The sequence below is a fragment of the Corythoichthys intestinalis genome, chromosome 16, assembly GCF_030265065.1.
Source record: "Corythoichthys intestinalis isolate RoL2023-P3 chromosome 16, ASM3026506v1, whole genome shotgun sequence".
Lineage (NCBI taxonomy): Eukaryota > Metazoa > Chordata > Actinopteri > Syngnathiformes > Syngnathidae > Corythoichthys > Corythoichthys intestinalis.
Genome location: NC_080410.1, coordinates 50,587,274 through 50,604,147, shown reverse-complemented (window position 1 = coordinate 50,604,147; position 16,874 = coordinate 50,587,274). Strand labels below are relative to the sequence as shown.

Here is a 16,874-nt window from a genome sequence, read left to right as displayed (position 1 = left end):
AAGACGCACCATCCAACACTTTTATGCTGCATTCCAGAGGAGTGGGAAGTTGGATTTATCCCACTCGGATGGTACCAGTTCTGACCTCAAAGCATTCCAAGCAAATGTAAACAACAAAGATGGCTGATCGCGACGAGGTGTGTTTTATTTTGGCCATCCAAAGACATTTTGACCTGACTTCCTATAAGTAATCAAATAGTAGAGGAAAAACGACGGCTGCATTATTGCCCACACTGTAAACTGCCTTTTTTTAGTTACATCCTTTGCTGATCGTCAATATAAAAACATAGCACAACAAAGATAATTCACTGTATGAGGAAAAAATACATGGCGTCTCAAATAAACTTGATTTACTTCATTATTGTGTTATCATTCAGTACGTTTTCTTGAGCGCCATTTCGTCCAGTGACGTCAGATTGAAACAACTTGGAAGTCGGGGTAGTTATTTTTTCTCTGACTTCGCGACTTGGACCTCCCAGTTCGAGTGGCGTTCCAATGATATTTTCCTAGTCGGAGGTCGGAAAAGTCCGACATCCCACTTTTCTGGAACGCAGCATTAGAACCACGGTACAACATGCCCAGACGTCATTACATCCTTCAGCGATTCGGCCGTGGAAGATTGGAGAACAATTCACAAACATCCAAATTCCGATTATTGAAATATGTCAAGTAAAGCGGAACTAATACAAAGCGCGGTCTTCGGGACGCAATGAGAAACGGACGGCAATGCGTCCCGAGAGTAAACATCATTCTTGTGTAATAGATATCATATGTATATAGAAGTAGATGCAAAATGACAGACTCGAGGCCGTTAGCAACACATGCATTGAAAACTACGTGCGTTAGTAAACAGCCGCCATCTTAAAGCAGGAGACTTCCCTTGTAGGCTGTTGTAGTGAACCTTCCAGGCGACCCTAATTAACTTTTTATCTATAATACTCCCAAATCGGCAAAATCTTGACTTGAATCTATCTTCAAAATAGTTTTAAAACGTTCACATGTCGAAAGTAGACAAGGGAAATTATGGAACAACGGGAGCAATTTTCACAACGTTAACAGTTGATTCGCAAAATTAAATGAATTGAATGTAGTTTAAAGCTGCTGATACAGAATGGGGACTTGAGTATTTTATTTACTGTTTTAAAATGTTAACTTGATACTGACATAGTCGTTTATTTAAACCTGAGAGGCTTTTTATACATTTATTGTAACTAATGCACGAAACATTAAAAGCATCTAATAGCTTGCGGGGTTTGTGGGATTTTCCATTGACAGTTTACAATATTATTTGCACATTTTACTGACTGACTATGCCATTTCTGTTTGTTATTTATAATGTTTTGTGTTTGTCACTGAATAAACAGGTCAGTTTCTTGTTACCAATCATTGTGTGTTATTCAAACTCACCTAATTCAGCTGGCTAGTTGTTATCAAGAGTACTAAAACCCTTTTCAACATGAGTCTGACAACAAAGTAAGGAGGCTAAATAACTTTAAACTTTAATACATGCTCAGATAGGCCGGTATCGGTATCGGCCAGTATCGGTATCGGATTGGAAGTGCAAAAACCTGGATCGGGACATCCCTACTTTTCATTGTGTCAAAGTGTCATTTTGTCAGTGTTGTCCCATGAAAAGATATACTTAAATATCTGCAAAACGCGAAGGGTGTACTCACTTTTGTGATACACTGTATTACTACCAAAGCATTTGTAATTGCAATCATTTTCTGGGAGAAATTGAGAATTATCTGACATCTCAATCTCCTGGATTTGACCTTGAACATATTCCTGGCTATAAAGTTGGACCGGTGTTCGGCCATTCCTTACTACGCGGCGAAACGTCCTACACAATGCTCAGCACGCTTGCGCAAGCATCCGCACGCATGCGCACATCGGTTAGAAGCGGCGAGAACTCACTATTTATGTTTTTATTTAGGTTTTTAGAACCTTTTTACTTCCTCAAAGATACTTTTTGCATGTATTACACTCTCATACTTTTAACCATTGTTTTTTTTTTTGTGTTAGCTTTGAAGCAGTTGACCACATTAGTCACGTAGCGAATTTAAACCACCCTTATTTGATATAACTACATTTAAGTATTTTCTTCAGGCATTTTTTAGTATGTCATGCCTGTATGCATCTAAACAAAACAAGTTTAGAGCGCACGGTAGTACTTTGGGTGTCAAATTCGACTAATGTTGGACGTTTCGCCGATGTAGAAGATTTTGGCAGAACACCGGTTGGAAATCTTTTCAGGACTTATCCCTTTTTCAAACTTAAAAATCAACTGTGAGTCTGACCTCTTAAAAAAAAACAATACTGGCTCATTTTTGATAATCTCCCTGGTCCAATATGCGCCTGCAGATGTCACGCAGGCAAGCTACGACTTAACCTCATATCGGTGGCTGATTCCCCCTTTTCCTTCTTTTTAAAAAAAAGTGTGATTTGGCTGACCTTGTGTCAGCTTCACGTGTAGGCTGTAGCAGTGGGAAGAACGCGTTATCGGCATTGGCTTTGTCCCGGAAAGAGTGCTCTTCACAAGGTAACTATGCGCATCATGCGGCCTTGGCTACTCGGCATCGCTTCTCCTTTTTGTCTGAAGCTTATCGGTAGCTACGAGAGTTAAATGTTTCTCTTTTGTTCTCTGCGTGAACTCGAATTACACCGAGGGCATCGGCGAGACCTTGGGGCCGGCTGCTCGGCGGCTTTCGGCTCTCTTATCTTCTTTGTTCTGTCTCTGCGCCTCTGACGGGCCGCATCAGATGGAGAGAAGCCAGAGCTTTTTTTCCCCCCTCTTGCGTATATAACTCTTAACTTGATCATATTAAGGGCAAATGGGGAGAGAGTGGAAAGGATGGGAGCAAAGTGCAGGCTTCAAATGAGTCTAAAATGCCTGGCTCGTGACCTGAAAAGGGAGATTCAAAGGAGCAGAACTCGCACGTTCCGGCATTCTCTGGCTGACGGTATACTGCTAGGATGGCGATTTACAAGACGATCGATACCCTCGCGAGCCTCGGGGAAAACCGCCGAACAAACAAGAATAGCGCAAGCGGGATCACGGATTGTGGAAGAAAGTGCTTGAAAACCCCAAGTGTTGAGGGGAGCAATCAAGGTGATGAAATGAAGGAATAAGAGTTGAAAATGAACCAAGGGAAGACTGAAAACAACCTGCAATTTTTTATTTTAGGTGAAAAATGACCAACTGTCAGACGTATGGCCTGATGAATAAAAATTGAAGTAAGTGGAATAATCTGTTCAATTATCAATTAGCTGTATCGAATAATCAAGTAATCTGATTTAATGCGTTGCAGAATAAATTTTAGGAGACGTAAAGCAAACGCTTGCTAAGTTTGCACTTTCGAAGAGCATTAAATGCGAAATACAAAATTCCCCGAGAGTTTCTTCAAACTATGCAGAATTATACTTCAAGACCAAGATCGGGTCCGATCACGTCATTTTCAAAGTATCGGAATCGGCAAAAAAATATCGGACATGCCTTTTTTAAATATATATATATATTTTTTAATTGAATCGTTTTCTAATTGTATTTAACGTTACAGACATAATGCGTTACACTCATCCAGAGTCTTTAGTTTAGGCTTAAAGTAGGGTTATCAAATTTATCGCGTTAACGGCAGTAATTAATTTTTAAAAAATTTATCACAAAATATTTATCGCAATTAACGCATGCGCTGCACGACCCACTCACGCATTGTCGTGTTCAATCTTTAATGCCGTTATACCTATATATAGAGCTAAAAGGCAGCGTAAAATGAGTAGAGTGAATTCTGGCAGCCTTTAGAGCCTTTTTTTAATTGGCTGAAGCTTTACAATCCCTCTCCCAACGATTAGAAATATCGTGGGATGCAATGTGGGGAAGAAAGGTAGTAGTCGGTCTTTTTCTTAACACCCTATGTTATTTTCCAAGGCAGAGAAGATATATCAATTGGTACCATGACGCACAGTCATGGTTGCACTTCCCATCATGCATTTGGGCAGAACAGTTAAATGGCTACAGTATCATTTACTGAAAGCTCAACAAATACACTAGATGGCAATATTTTGTCACAATATACAAAGTCACATTTATCCTTTAAGAATTACAAGTCTTTTTACCCGTGGATCCCTCTCACAGAAAGAATGTTAATAATGTAAATGCCATCTTGAGGATTTATTGTCATAATAAACAAATACAGTACTTATGTACTGTATGTTGAATGTATATATTTGTCCAAGTTTTATTCATTTTTGTCTGGATGCGTTGCCAAAATGTATATGATCGGGAAAAATTATCGGGAATGATTGGAATTGAATCGGGAGCAAAAAAAAAAAGCAATCGGATCGGGAAATATCGGTATCGGCAGATACTCAGACTAAAACGATCGGGAGCAAAAAAACATGACTGGAACAACCCTATAAATAAATAAATAAGGATTTATGTACAACAAACGAACAATTGCCTAATCTGCATAGCAAAAGTCTGCTAGCTTAAATGCAATATATATATATATATATATATTATTTTTAACAACAATGCACTTAACAAATCGTTCACATATTATAGAGCTGTCCCGACTGGTCGATGTCATCGATGACGTAAATGCGTCGACAAGCACAACATACCATCGACGGATAATGAAGGGTAAAAAAAATATATGTGTGGAAAGCTGAGAATCTCAGACGCTCGGTAGTCAAGCGGGGAAAGTGACACAAAGCCAAAAAAGCGCACCAGAGTGGCCAAAACAATCACTTATTTCAATGAAACAAAGGAGTACAAATTAAGGTTAAGGTTAAAAATTGATTAATCGTAATTAATCGCAATTCAAACCATCCATAAAATATGCCTTATTTTTCTGTAAATTATTGTTGGAATGGAAAGATAAGACACAAGATGGATATATACATTCAACATACGGTATATAGAGACTGTATTTGTTTATTATAACAATAAATCAACAAGATGGCATTAACATTATCAACATCTGTTAAAGCGATCCATGGATAGAAAGACTTATAGTTCTTAAAAGATAAATGTTAGTACAAGTTATAGAAATTTTATATTAAAACCCCTCTTAATGTTTTCGTTTTAATGAAATTTGTAAAAATTTCAATCAAAAAATAAACTAGTAGCCCGCCATTGTTGTCAATAATTGCTTACACAATGCTCATGGGTGCTGAAGCCAATAAATCAGTCGCACCCAAGTGCTAGCAGAGGGCGGCAAAACTCCATAAAACACAATTAACATGTGGGCATTTCACTTTACTGTCATTTAAATCTGTCTGAGCGGGCCAATGCACGCTAATTGCGTCAAATATTTTAACGTGATTCATTAAAAAAATTAACGCCCGTTAACACGATAATTGTGACTGCCCTACTATGAACAAATGCCGTTTTCGCCTCAAATTTGGTGGGTGGCGGCTAATAGTCGCACCTTTATAGTCCAAAAATTACGATATACGTCACCATTTCAATATATTGCCACACCCCTGATCCCCGACACCCGCGCTTCGCGAAAGCAGATCTATCTACCAGGGACGCAGCCCGGACCACCCAGGACAGCGTCGTCAATTGATGTGGTGTGCGCATATGTGTTTGCGACTGAGCCATCACTGCAAAAACACACTCCAGACACTTTTATTTATTTATTTTTTTACTACCCCCTGTGTGGCGGCGTCATTACCTCTCATTGCACCAGCGTAGAACACCAGAGCCGTATGGTCACCCCCAGGGAGGGGGAAACTTGCCCAGTCAAACCACATCCCAATTAAGCAATTAAGTTCAAAAGTTAACAGGGGAAATGGTGCTGAGCATATGTTAGAAAAACGCCTTTGTGTGTGCGCATCATCTGCTCCTAAAATAGAAGTCAAATACCCACAGCTTTTACTAATGATATTTTCAGTGGAATAAGAGAAAAAGATGGGTCCTGGAAAGGTCTGACACATCCGTTTCACTCAAAGTCGCAGAGCATCAAAGTTAGCAAATCTGCATTTTGATTGGTCACTTTTTTCCAAAAGAATTTCTTGTTAAAATAGGGACGATACAGTAAGTAAACGGTAAGACTACAGCTCCTCCATTCTGCTTAATGTCTTAAAGTGTGTAAAACAGGAGAAAAAAAAAAGTCTTAAATAGCATTATTATTAGGGCTGTCAAAATTATCGCGTTAACGGGCGTTAATTAATTTTTTTAATTAATCACGTTAAAATATTTGACCCAATTAACGCATGCACTGAATGACCCGTTCGCATATTGCCTCAAACAGATTACAATGAGGCCGTTTATGGACATTAAGAGTGAAGAGAATGCCACCGGCCGCTTGGGGGCAGCGCCGTTCCATACTCATGTTATTTCTTCTAAACGTGGGAGAATTAGTAGTTGTGAGACGTTTATGCTGTATTCACAATGCAATGCAAACTGCTATTTGTGCTCCACACATATTTCGGTAAGTTTTCTTTCTTTTAGTGGCAATTATGTGTCTCTTGTTGTATTTTGGGTAAGATATGTACAGATATATGTTATACAGTGAAGGCGAGTGGACACAGGCGTTCTTTGGACCGCGCCGTTTATTGGCATAAGCTTCGGCAACTCCTTCACAACAAACATAAGTATCGTTTAGTGAAAGCACAACAAAAATAATATTCCTATCTCTCTCTCAAAAAAAAAAAAGTTCAGTCTATAGTAATGAGGCCCTATTCTGACACACAGTTAAACAACAATGCAAAATGAACTGGCATTCCATATCAAAATAGCTATGCAAAATACATATAAAACTTTGGTCACTCTATTTTTATTATTATTTTTATTCTTATTATTATTATTATATTAACTCTACTTTTGATTGAAAATTTTACAAATTTTATTAAAACGAAAACATGAAGAGGGGTTTTAATATAAAATTACTATAACTTGTAACTATAACATTTATCGTTTAAGAACTTCAAGTCTTTCTATGCGTGGATCACGTTAACAGAAAGAATGTTAATAATGCCATTTGTGGATTTATTGTTACAATAAACAAATACAGTACTTATGTACAGTATGTTGTATGTATATGTCCGTCGTGTGTCTTATCTTTCCATTCCAACAATAATTTACATAAAAATATGGCATATTTTAGAGATGGTTTGAATTGCGATTAATTACGATTAATTAATTTTTAAGCTGTAATTAACTCGATTAAAAATTTTAATCGTTTGACAGCCATATAAAAAACACATCTTAACCAGGGTTGCCGATAATTATGGAGGGCACTGTTTGTGCTAATTTTGTTGATTTTTCGAGCATGTTAAGGCCTCCAAATTTGCCATTTTCATTTGCCATGTAAAAGAATAATAATAATTAGGGCTGTCAAAATTATCGCGTTAACGCGCGGTAATTAATTTTTAAAATTAATCACGTTAAAATATTTGACGCAATTAACGCACATGTCCCGCTCAGAAAGTATTCTGCCTTTTGGTAAGTTTTACAGCAAGGCTTTTTTGTGCTGTCCAACAGCGAACTCTTGTGGTCGCTTTGCGACATGGTTTATTGTTTTCTTGCCAGTTCATTATCGCTGCACGACGTCTCGGTCTGATAATGTTGTGCTTCTATGATCCTTGGACAAGATTTGTCCGTAAGTATGGTTGTTGTAAAGAATGTACATATTATGTTAGTAAGCGAAATGTTATATTTTTTGTATGAGACGCTTTTTGTTTATGTTCAGTAAACCTGTATAGCGCGCTAAGCGAACGTTGTTGCTAATGCAATGCTTGTGTACTTTTTGTAGTTTTACGACGGTCTAAAGAGGACAATGGTTTGAGGCCATTTTATTAATAAATCAGATGAAAAAGGAAGAAGTCTAATTATTAAGGCGTCGTTCACTAGCTGTCTAGCTTTGGAAAAAGTAGACGCTTCGGAGTGAGGACAGCATAGACAAATTTGAATGAGAGTAGAGTGAAATGCCCACTACAGTCTTTATGTGCCGTATGTTGAATTTTTATATCCATCTTGTGTCTTATCTTTCCATTCCAACAATTTATTTTACAGAATATATATATAATTTACAGAAAAATATGGCATATTTTATAGATGGTTTGAATGGCGTACCGCACGCAGGCTATTTTTAGACCGTGACGTCGCATCGTAAAGCGGAAGTAAAGCCGAAGTGGGACATTATAGACCCGCCCTCGCATAGACCCCACGTAAAAAGTGCTACTTTTCGCCGGTAATGTTTCAAAAACGAACATGGCGATCACGCATTGCTTTTTTGGAACTTGTAGAAACGACTCTAGACATTACGACCATGAAGGATGTTTTCTTCATACGTTCCCGGAAACCAAAAACTCGGGAGGAAAAAATGTGAAAACCGAATCAACATGTGCGGACTTTAACACTAGCTCGGCGAATCCATTCACGTTTCATATGCAGTAAACATTATGTTGGGTTGGCATGGTGTTTCAGAGGACAAAGAGATAAGCCATTTTTATATTTTTACTTTATTTTTTTTAGCGTAACGTTGTGCCGTACTGCTTCTGTCTGACAATGAATGACCTGAAAAAACTACAATGGTATCTGACTGCCACTGTTACCGCTTCTGTTATATATATATATATATAAAAACAACTTTAGTAAGGGGGAAGTGTAAATAAATTATAGGATTAAGATGTGTTATCAATGAAAAAATTTTAAGTGTTCGTTGGCTGTCACTGAGTAGCATTTGCGACCGCTACACAAAGCTAACTAAATTACCCCCAAGAACGGTAAGAGACGTAGGACAACCAGAGGATATATAAGAAAGACAGGGCTGATGGTAAAGGATAGCTTGTTGAAACCGGAGAATGTCATTGTCAGTCGCGTCGATTAAAAAAAAGCTAAAGCTATGCTTAGGTCGGCTCGTTTTTTTCGTCTTTTTCAGCCTTCGACGCTAAAGCCATCTCTTTAACTGAACATTTTTATGTTCTTCCACATCTATGCCAGTCAATTTGGCACCAGGCACATCATTTTCGGAGAGAATTGGTAGGTTTAGCGCTGTAAACATCTCCTTCGTACACGATTTCCATTCATTTCCTATTAGGGACAAATGGTGGCTTGTCCTTGCATAGCAACCGTAGCTAATGCCATGAATATTAATGAGCGGAAGTGACGTGTTGCTTGCGGTACGCCATTTGGATTAATTGCGATTAATTACGATTAATTAATTTTTAAGCTGTAATTAACTCGATTAAAAATGTTAATCGTTTGACAGCCCTAATAATAATCCTTTGCCTTATAAAAGGGCTCTCATACCACTTGGTGCTCAGGCTCTAATAAAATTTCAGTCCCGGGACAGGTTTGTTTCCATTTCGACCACCGAATGGTGTCATTGCGCTTTCAAAAATATCACATTTTTTCAATGCTTTCTTTTGTAGCAGCACTAGCCTGATAAGATGCATGAAAAGCTGTCCCGTCAGGCTTATAAACCATTGGGGCTGGTGGGGAACCATAAAACCGATGACTCCTTTTCTAATTATATTTCCAGTGGAAGGCAGAACAATGGCAAAACCATTTGGCTGTTTCGAGTTCAGCCCTCATACTGGGGTCTTGCAGATGGGTTTTAATGGGTGCCAAACGAGAGGTTTAGTGCCCTGCCTTTGGGCCGCTGGAGTCTCTTTATAACATGGTGTTTTGGATCGGAGGCTACAGCGCTGCCTCTTTTGTTGACAACGTGCCTCAAGCAGAGTGTTTGTGACTTCACCCCAATGAGAGCACATTTTATCCCTGCGATCAAGAGGGGAGTTGCTACACCGCGCTTCTCAGTCTTACAGCAATAAAAAGATTTGCGGTCTGTATGACACAATTGTAGCCTGGCTGATTTGAGCCCCGAAGCCAAACGCGGTGTTTTACGAAGCGGTACTGACAGCGGAAGGTGAGAATTTCCCTTTTTGATCAGCTCTGATGGAATTTCCTGTGTGCTCGATTGTGTGGATGAAAAATAGGGTGAGAGAAGTTGAGATGAGTCGGAAGGGCCAAGGACTCCCCCGGTGTTTGCGCGGCCCCGGAGGATTCCTCCCCACTTCCTCTCGAAACGCTCATCCCTACGACAATGCTGGGAAGAAATGTGTCATTAACGGGGGGAGACCAAAATAATGTTTATGGGCTCGAGCAGCTCTGAAATCATTTTCCATATCAGTGCAACTGCATGGGCCCTGTGGGGGAGTAAATCTGATTTTCCCCTCCTTGTGCCAATGGGAAACATCATGGGAAAGAAAACAGAATCGGATTGTTAGAGAGATGGCTTGCCTGGCGCAGCTGTGGGCGGCTCTTTGTGTTTGGGTGCGTTGCCGTTGATGTCGGCGTGTGCGTAGGGGGTGGGGGAGAAATCACAATTTTTGAAGGGAATCTCGATCTATGTAGGCTCTAACATAGACTTCATAATGTATTGACGGGGCGTGGGGCTGATTCATATGGGCCCTATCTCTGTCAAAGCTGACCAAGTGGAAACACAGCTTTTTCTGTTGAAAAATTTTTGTGAATAAATTAGGGCTGTCAAAATTATCGCGTTAACAGGCGTTAATTGATTTTTAAATTAGTCACGTTAAAATAGTTGACGCAATTAACGCAGATGCCCCGCTCAGAGAGATTTAAATGACAATACACAGTGAAACGCTCACTTGTTTTGTTTTATGGAGTTTTGCCGCCGTCTGCTGGCGCTTGGGTGCGACTGATTTTATAGGCTTCAGCATCCATGAGCATTGTGTAAGGAATTATTGACATCAACAATGGCGGGCTACTAGTTTATTTTTTGATTGAAAATTTTACAAATTTTATTAAAACGAAAACATTAAGAGGGGTTTTAATATCAAATTTCTCTAACTAGTACTAACATTTTTCTTTTAAGAACTACAAGTCTTTCTATCCATGGATCGCTTTAACAGAATGTTAATAATGTTAATGCCATCTTTTTGATTTATTGTTATAATAAACAAATCGTCCTTATGTACCGTATGTTGAATGCATATATCCATCTTGTCTTATCTTTCCATTCCAACAATAATTTACAGAAAAATATGGCATATTTTATAGAGGGTTTGAATTGCGATTAGTTACGATTAATTAATTTTTAAGCTGTAATTAACTCGATTAAAAATTTTAATCGTTTGACAGCCCTAGAATAAATGCTTAAATCCCTGAATTCTTTATAGATATGGACATAAAACAGTCTCGATTCTTGGTTTAAAAAAAAAAAAAAAAAAAACAAAAAAAAACAACGTGCAGGTAGCAGTTATTTTACGTAAGGCGGAAAACACAGACGAGACTCAAAAAGCAGTTTCTGCTCTTGCACCCTTCTTCAAAATAAACTGCCGTATTTTAAGCCAAAAGAACTGTTGTGTTTGATAGAACAATGTCTTTATGCTGCCATAGCAGATTCATGGCCTATTAAGCCCCAAAGCTATTTTTATTTTGTCCGTTTTACCCCGGAAACTCCCGTTTACCGACGTGGCGCAACCGCTTTTGTTTCCACCCAGCCATAAAGCGAAGGTAATAAATTATATTTCTTATTTGAAATGTCTTTTTTAGCTTAGAATCATTAATTGATCTAATATTTTGTTTAAAAAAAAAAACGACTGTAAAATATTATTCACTCACATATTTTAAACTTTTAAACAAATTACGTCACAATGAATAAATTGGCGCCTGTAAATAAATCAGATATCTACTTCATAACTATTGCTTAAATGTATTTTTTTCGTTACTGTCTCATTTCCCCCAATATTTTAGATGATAAATGATCGATCAAATCAATAGAATCAAACAAAAAAAAAAATTGGGGGAAAAAAAAAAAAACCTTTAAAAGGATAAATATATGAAAAATAAAAATCTCGACTCTTGTTATATTACCATGTTTAACCAAAAAATCCCCCCCAAATCTGGCTGTGGCCATTCACAGCTGTGGCTTGACACTCGGTGGAGTTTTTTTTTTTTTTATATCGAAAAGTGGTACGTATGCAATAATATCTCGTTCAAATCATGGCGTCTTTATTTATGCTCTCGCGTGCTCACACCTCCAGTTTTGCTGTTTGAATAAAAAAATTTTTTATTTATTTTTTTTAAATTCCCTCCTGTTCAAAAGTTTTCTTCCCCGAGAAAATTGAGATTTTAAGCTTTCCAATGATGTATCACACATGCATATAGGACAATTTTGAAATTTGGCCAAATTGTGGGTCTCTGAGCAGAACTTCAAGTCACCTGAGTGTTTTCCACCGTAAATAGTGCAAACTATGAGGCTAGTCAGTCAAGAAATTAGCGGCCGCCATATGTTAACAAAGAGCTTTTTCTGTTGAAAATTCTTGTGAATAATGCTTAAATCCCAGAATTCTTTTATAGATAAGGACGTCAAATAGTCTCAATTCTTTGTTAAAAGCAAATAAGTTAAAAAGAAAAACGTGCACTTAGCTGTCATTTTACATGAATATTGCAAAATTTGAGGCTAGTCAGTCAGGAAATTACCCGCCGCCATATGTTAGCAAAGAGGTTTTCCGTTTAAAATTGTTGTGAATAAATGCTTAAATCCCTGAATTATTTTATAGATATGGACGTAAAACAATATCGATTCTTGGTTAAAAGCAAAAAAAAAAAAAAAAAAAACCCGCGGGTATTATTTATTTTACGTGAATATTGTGAACTATAAGACTAGTCAGTCAGGAAATTAGCGGCCGCCATATGTTAACAAAGAGCTTTTTCCGTTCAAAATTCTTGTGAATAATGCTTAAATCCCAGAATTCTTTTATAGATAAGGATGTAAAACAGTCTCGATTCTTTGTTAAAAGCAAACAAAAAAACAAACGTGCTCTTAGCAGTTACTTTACGCAAATATTGCGAAATTTGAGGCTGGTCTGTCAGTCATTGTAGCGGCCGCCATATGTAAACAGAGCTTTTCCGTTGAAAATTCTTGTGAATAAATGCTTAAATCCCTGAATTCTTCATAGATATGGTCGCAAAACAGTCTGGATTCTTGGTTAACAGCAAAAAAAAAAAAAAAACCCAAAAAAACGTGCACTTAGCAATTATTTTACGTAAATATTGTTAATTATAATGCCAATGCTGTAGCAGCTAATTTCGCCCATTGATTTTTTTCACAACGTTTCAAAATGCATGCATGGAACTAAAATCATAATAATTTTTAGTTTTTTTTGTTTGTTTTGTTTTGTTTTGCTTTTAACCAAGAATCAAGACTGTTTCACATCCACATCTATAAAGAATTCAGGGGTTTAAGCATTTATTCACAAGAATTTCCGCCGGAAAAGCTCTGTTTACATCAGGCGGCCGCTAGCTGTATTCACTAACAAATTAGCATTGTACTTCGACATATTTATGTAAAATAAATGCTAACTGCACGTTTTTTTTTTTTTTTTGCTTTTAACCAAGAATCAAGACTGTTTTAAGTGTCCTTGAGCAAGATACTGAACCCCACGTTGCTCCTGGTGCTGCGTCACCAATAGGTGGATGGCGAGATAGTGTAAAGCGCTTTGAGCGCCTTGAAATGTGGAAAAGCACTATATAAGTATAACACCATTTACCATTTAAGTCCATATCTATAAAAAAAAAAAATTGGGGATTTAAGCATTTATTCACAAGAATTTTCACCAGAAAAGCTCTGTTTACATCAGGCGGCCGCTAGCTACATTCATTAACAGACTAGCATTGTACTTCGACATATTTACGTAAAATAAACGCTAACTGCACTTTTTTTTTGCTTTTAACCAAGAAAGGAGACTGTTTTACGTCCATATCTATAAAGAGTTCGGGGATTTAAACATTTATTCACAAGAATATTCACCAGAATAGCTCTGTTTACATAAGGCAGCCGCTAGTTAAATTCACTAACAGACTAGCATTGTACTTCGACATATTTACGTAAAATAAGTGCCAACTGCACTTTTTTTTTTTTTTTTTGCTTTTGACCCAGAATCGAGACTGTTTTACGCCCATATTTATAAAGAATTTGGGCATTTAAGCATTTATACACAAGAATTTTCACCGGAAAAGCTTATTTACATCAGGCGGCCGCTAGCTACATTCACTAACAGACTAGCATTGTACTTCAAACATATTTACGTAAAATAAATGCCAACTGCACGATTTTTTTGTTGTTGTTGCTTTTAACCAAAAATCGAGACTGTTTCATGTCCATATCAATATAAAATTCTGGGATTTAAGAATATATTCACAAGAATTTTCAACTGAAAAGCTGTGTTTGCATAAGGCAGCCACTAGCTACATTCACTAACAGACCAGCATTGTACTTCGACATATTTACGTAAAATAAATGCCAACTGCACGATTTTTTTGTTGTTGTTGCTTTTAACCAAAAATCGAGACTGTTTCATGTCCATATCAATATAAAATTCTGGGATTTAAGAATATATTCACAAGAATTTTCGACTGAAAAGCTGTGTTTGCATAAGGCAGCCACTAGCTACATTCACTAACAGACCAGCATTGTACTTCGACATATTTACGTAAAATAAATGCCAACTGCACGTTTTTTTTTTTTTTTTTGCTTTTAACCAAGGATCCAGCCTGTTTTATGTCCATATCTATAAAGAATTCAGGGATTTAAGCATTTATTCTAGGGCTGTCAAAATTTTCGCGTTAACGGGCAGTATTTAATTTTCTAATTAATCACGTTAAAATATTTGAGGCAATTAACGCACATGCCCCGCTCAAACAGATTAAAATGACAGCAGTGTAATGTCCGCTTGTTACTTGTTGCCCTCTGGTGGTGCTTCGGCCCACATGATTTTATAGGTTTCTGCACAATGAGTGAGCATGGTGTAATTATTGACATAAACAATGGCGAGCTACTAGATTATTTTTTGATTGAAATTTTTTTTAAAAAATGGAATAAAACGAAAACATTAAGAGGGTTTTAATATAAAATTTCTATAACTTGTACTAACATTTATCTTTTAAGAACTTCAAGTCTTTCTATCCATGGATCGCTTTAACAGAATGTTAATAATGTTAATGCCATCTTGTTGATTTATTGTTATAATAAACAAATACAGTACTTATGTATCATATGTTGAATGTATATATATCCGTCTTGTTTCTTATCTTTCCATTCCAACAATAATTAACAGAAAAATATGGCATATTTTATAGATGGTTTGAATTGCGATTAATTACGATTAATTCATTTTTAAGCTGTAATTAACTCGATTAAAAAATGTAATTGTTTGACAGCCCTAATTTATTCACAATTTTCAACGAAAAAAGTTCTTTGTGATTCCACTCAGTCAGCTTTGACGGCATCGCCAACAGTGCCCCTATTTATCAGCCCCGAGTCACGTCAATGCATTATGAAGTCTATGCTGTACAGAAAGTCATTTTGGAACATTTTTTAGTTATGGTGTGGCGAAAGATTTTTTCCAATGTAAAAACGTGCCGTGACTCAGAAAAGGTTGAAAAACTCTGTGCTAGATGGATGAGCCTCTACTATGATAATGGCTATTTTATGCCTGGGGAATTACGATCCGGAACGCAGGAAAGGGCCTGCGTCTCGTCTAACAATAGGTCACTTAACGAAGCGCAGGGCAAACGTTTGGACAGGTAGCAAATGGCTTTCCGCGAGGAGGTGTGGAAGCGCTTTGCATACAAAGAGCGACGCCGGACGCCGGGCCTCCTCTTGTATATTATCTCAACCGAGAGACAGACGCTTTAGATTGGCTCTAATAGCCGGCGCGGAGGCGGGGCGGGGCGGCCGTTAATAAAGTACAATGGAACTAAGGTGCTTGGAGAGTAAACACTCTGTAATGAGCTCAGACCAAAAGTATAGCACCCTGGTCTGGTTTAATATCTACTTCCTGTGACATCATAAACATTCTCATGAAGGCACCGTTACACGACTCTCTGCGGAGACCTTGCTTTTCTTGCCTGAGCTATTAAACCAAATCTGTGCAGTGGGTGTGGGAAGTTGTAATGTCAAAGTGTGGGTGGGTGGCTGGCGTAAAAAAAAAAAGGAGGTAATGGGCCTTGTCCTGGTCTCATCCTGTTGCTGTTTGGAATCTGTCCTCCCACTCCCTTCTCTGTCCCAGCATGGAATGTCTACTTATTGGCCAGTGACTCAATGCATTACTACATTTTCTCATGGACTGAACAACCATCAACAACAGTCATAAGGCACTTACCTTCAAAAAGCACCCTCTGATACTACACTTGCTTGGAATAAAGTGGGTCTATCATTGCCACAGCAACACGAGTTGCCCACGATATTTGGTAGTATGCTATGATTTCCTTCCTCCGTCTGGAATTGGAAGATTCTAAACAGCTCAAACAAGTGATGTTGAAAATATTTTGTCGTCGAACTATTTGTTCGTGATGAACTCACCATGACGAGATAAAAACGCGGCTTGGGAGACTAGAACATAACAAGAGAAATGCTAGCTTTCGTCTGACAAGACGAAAATGCGACATCGTTTCTGTCATACGGTCACAATGCATGGTTTCCCCTACAAATAATACATTGTGGCACACCGCCACACCAAAATAAAAGCCGCCAAGACTTGCAAAGAGATGTTTTTTTTTTTAGGGCTGTCAAAATTATCGCGTTAACGAGCGGTAATTAATTTTTTAAATTAATCCCGTTAAAATATTTGACGCAATTAACGCACAAATGCCCCGCTCAAACAGAGTAAAATGGTAGCACAGTGAAAGGTGTACTTGTTGTGTTTTTCAGAGTTTTGCCGCCCTCTGCTGGCGCTTGGGTGCGACTGATTTTATAGGCTTCAGCACCCATGAGCATTGTGTAAGTAATTATTGACATCAACAATGGCGGGCTGCTAGTTTATTTTTTGATTGAAATTTTTACAAATTTTATTAAAACGAAAACATGAAGAGGGATTTTAATATAACATTT

At 37.7% G+C, this 16,874-nt stretch overlaps 1 protein-coding gene across 9 annotated transcripts in view; it reads left to right on the top strand.

The window, feature by feature from the left end:
* Nucleotides 1-16,874, top strand: part of LOC130931967 (BAH and coiled-coil domain-containing protein 1) — a 221,457-nt gene that overhangs the window by 76,032 nt on the left and 128,551 nt on the right. Inside the window, exon 1 of one of the 9 annotated variants that reach the window (XM_057861249.1) lies at nt 177-3,112. The exons of the other annotated variants lie outside the window; for them this stretch is intronic. Coding sequence (XP_057717232.1) covers nt 2,977-3,112 — 136 coding nt within the window. The 5' untranslated portion in view covers nt 177-2,976. Of the gene's footprint in view, nt 1-176; nt 3,113-16,874 lie in introns of those variants that run through there. 9 annotated transcript variants of the gene reach the window in all.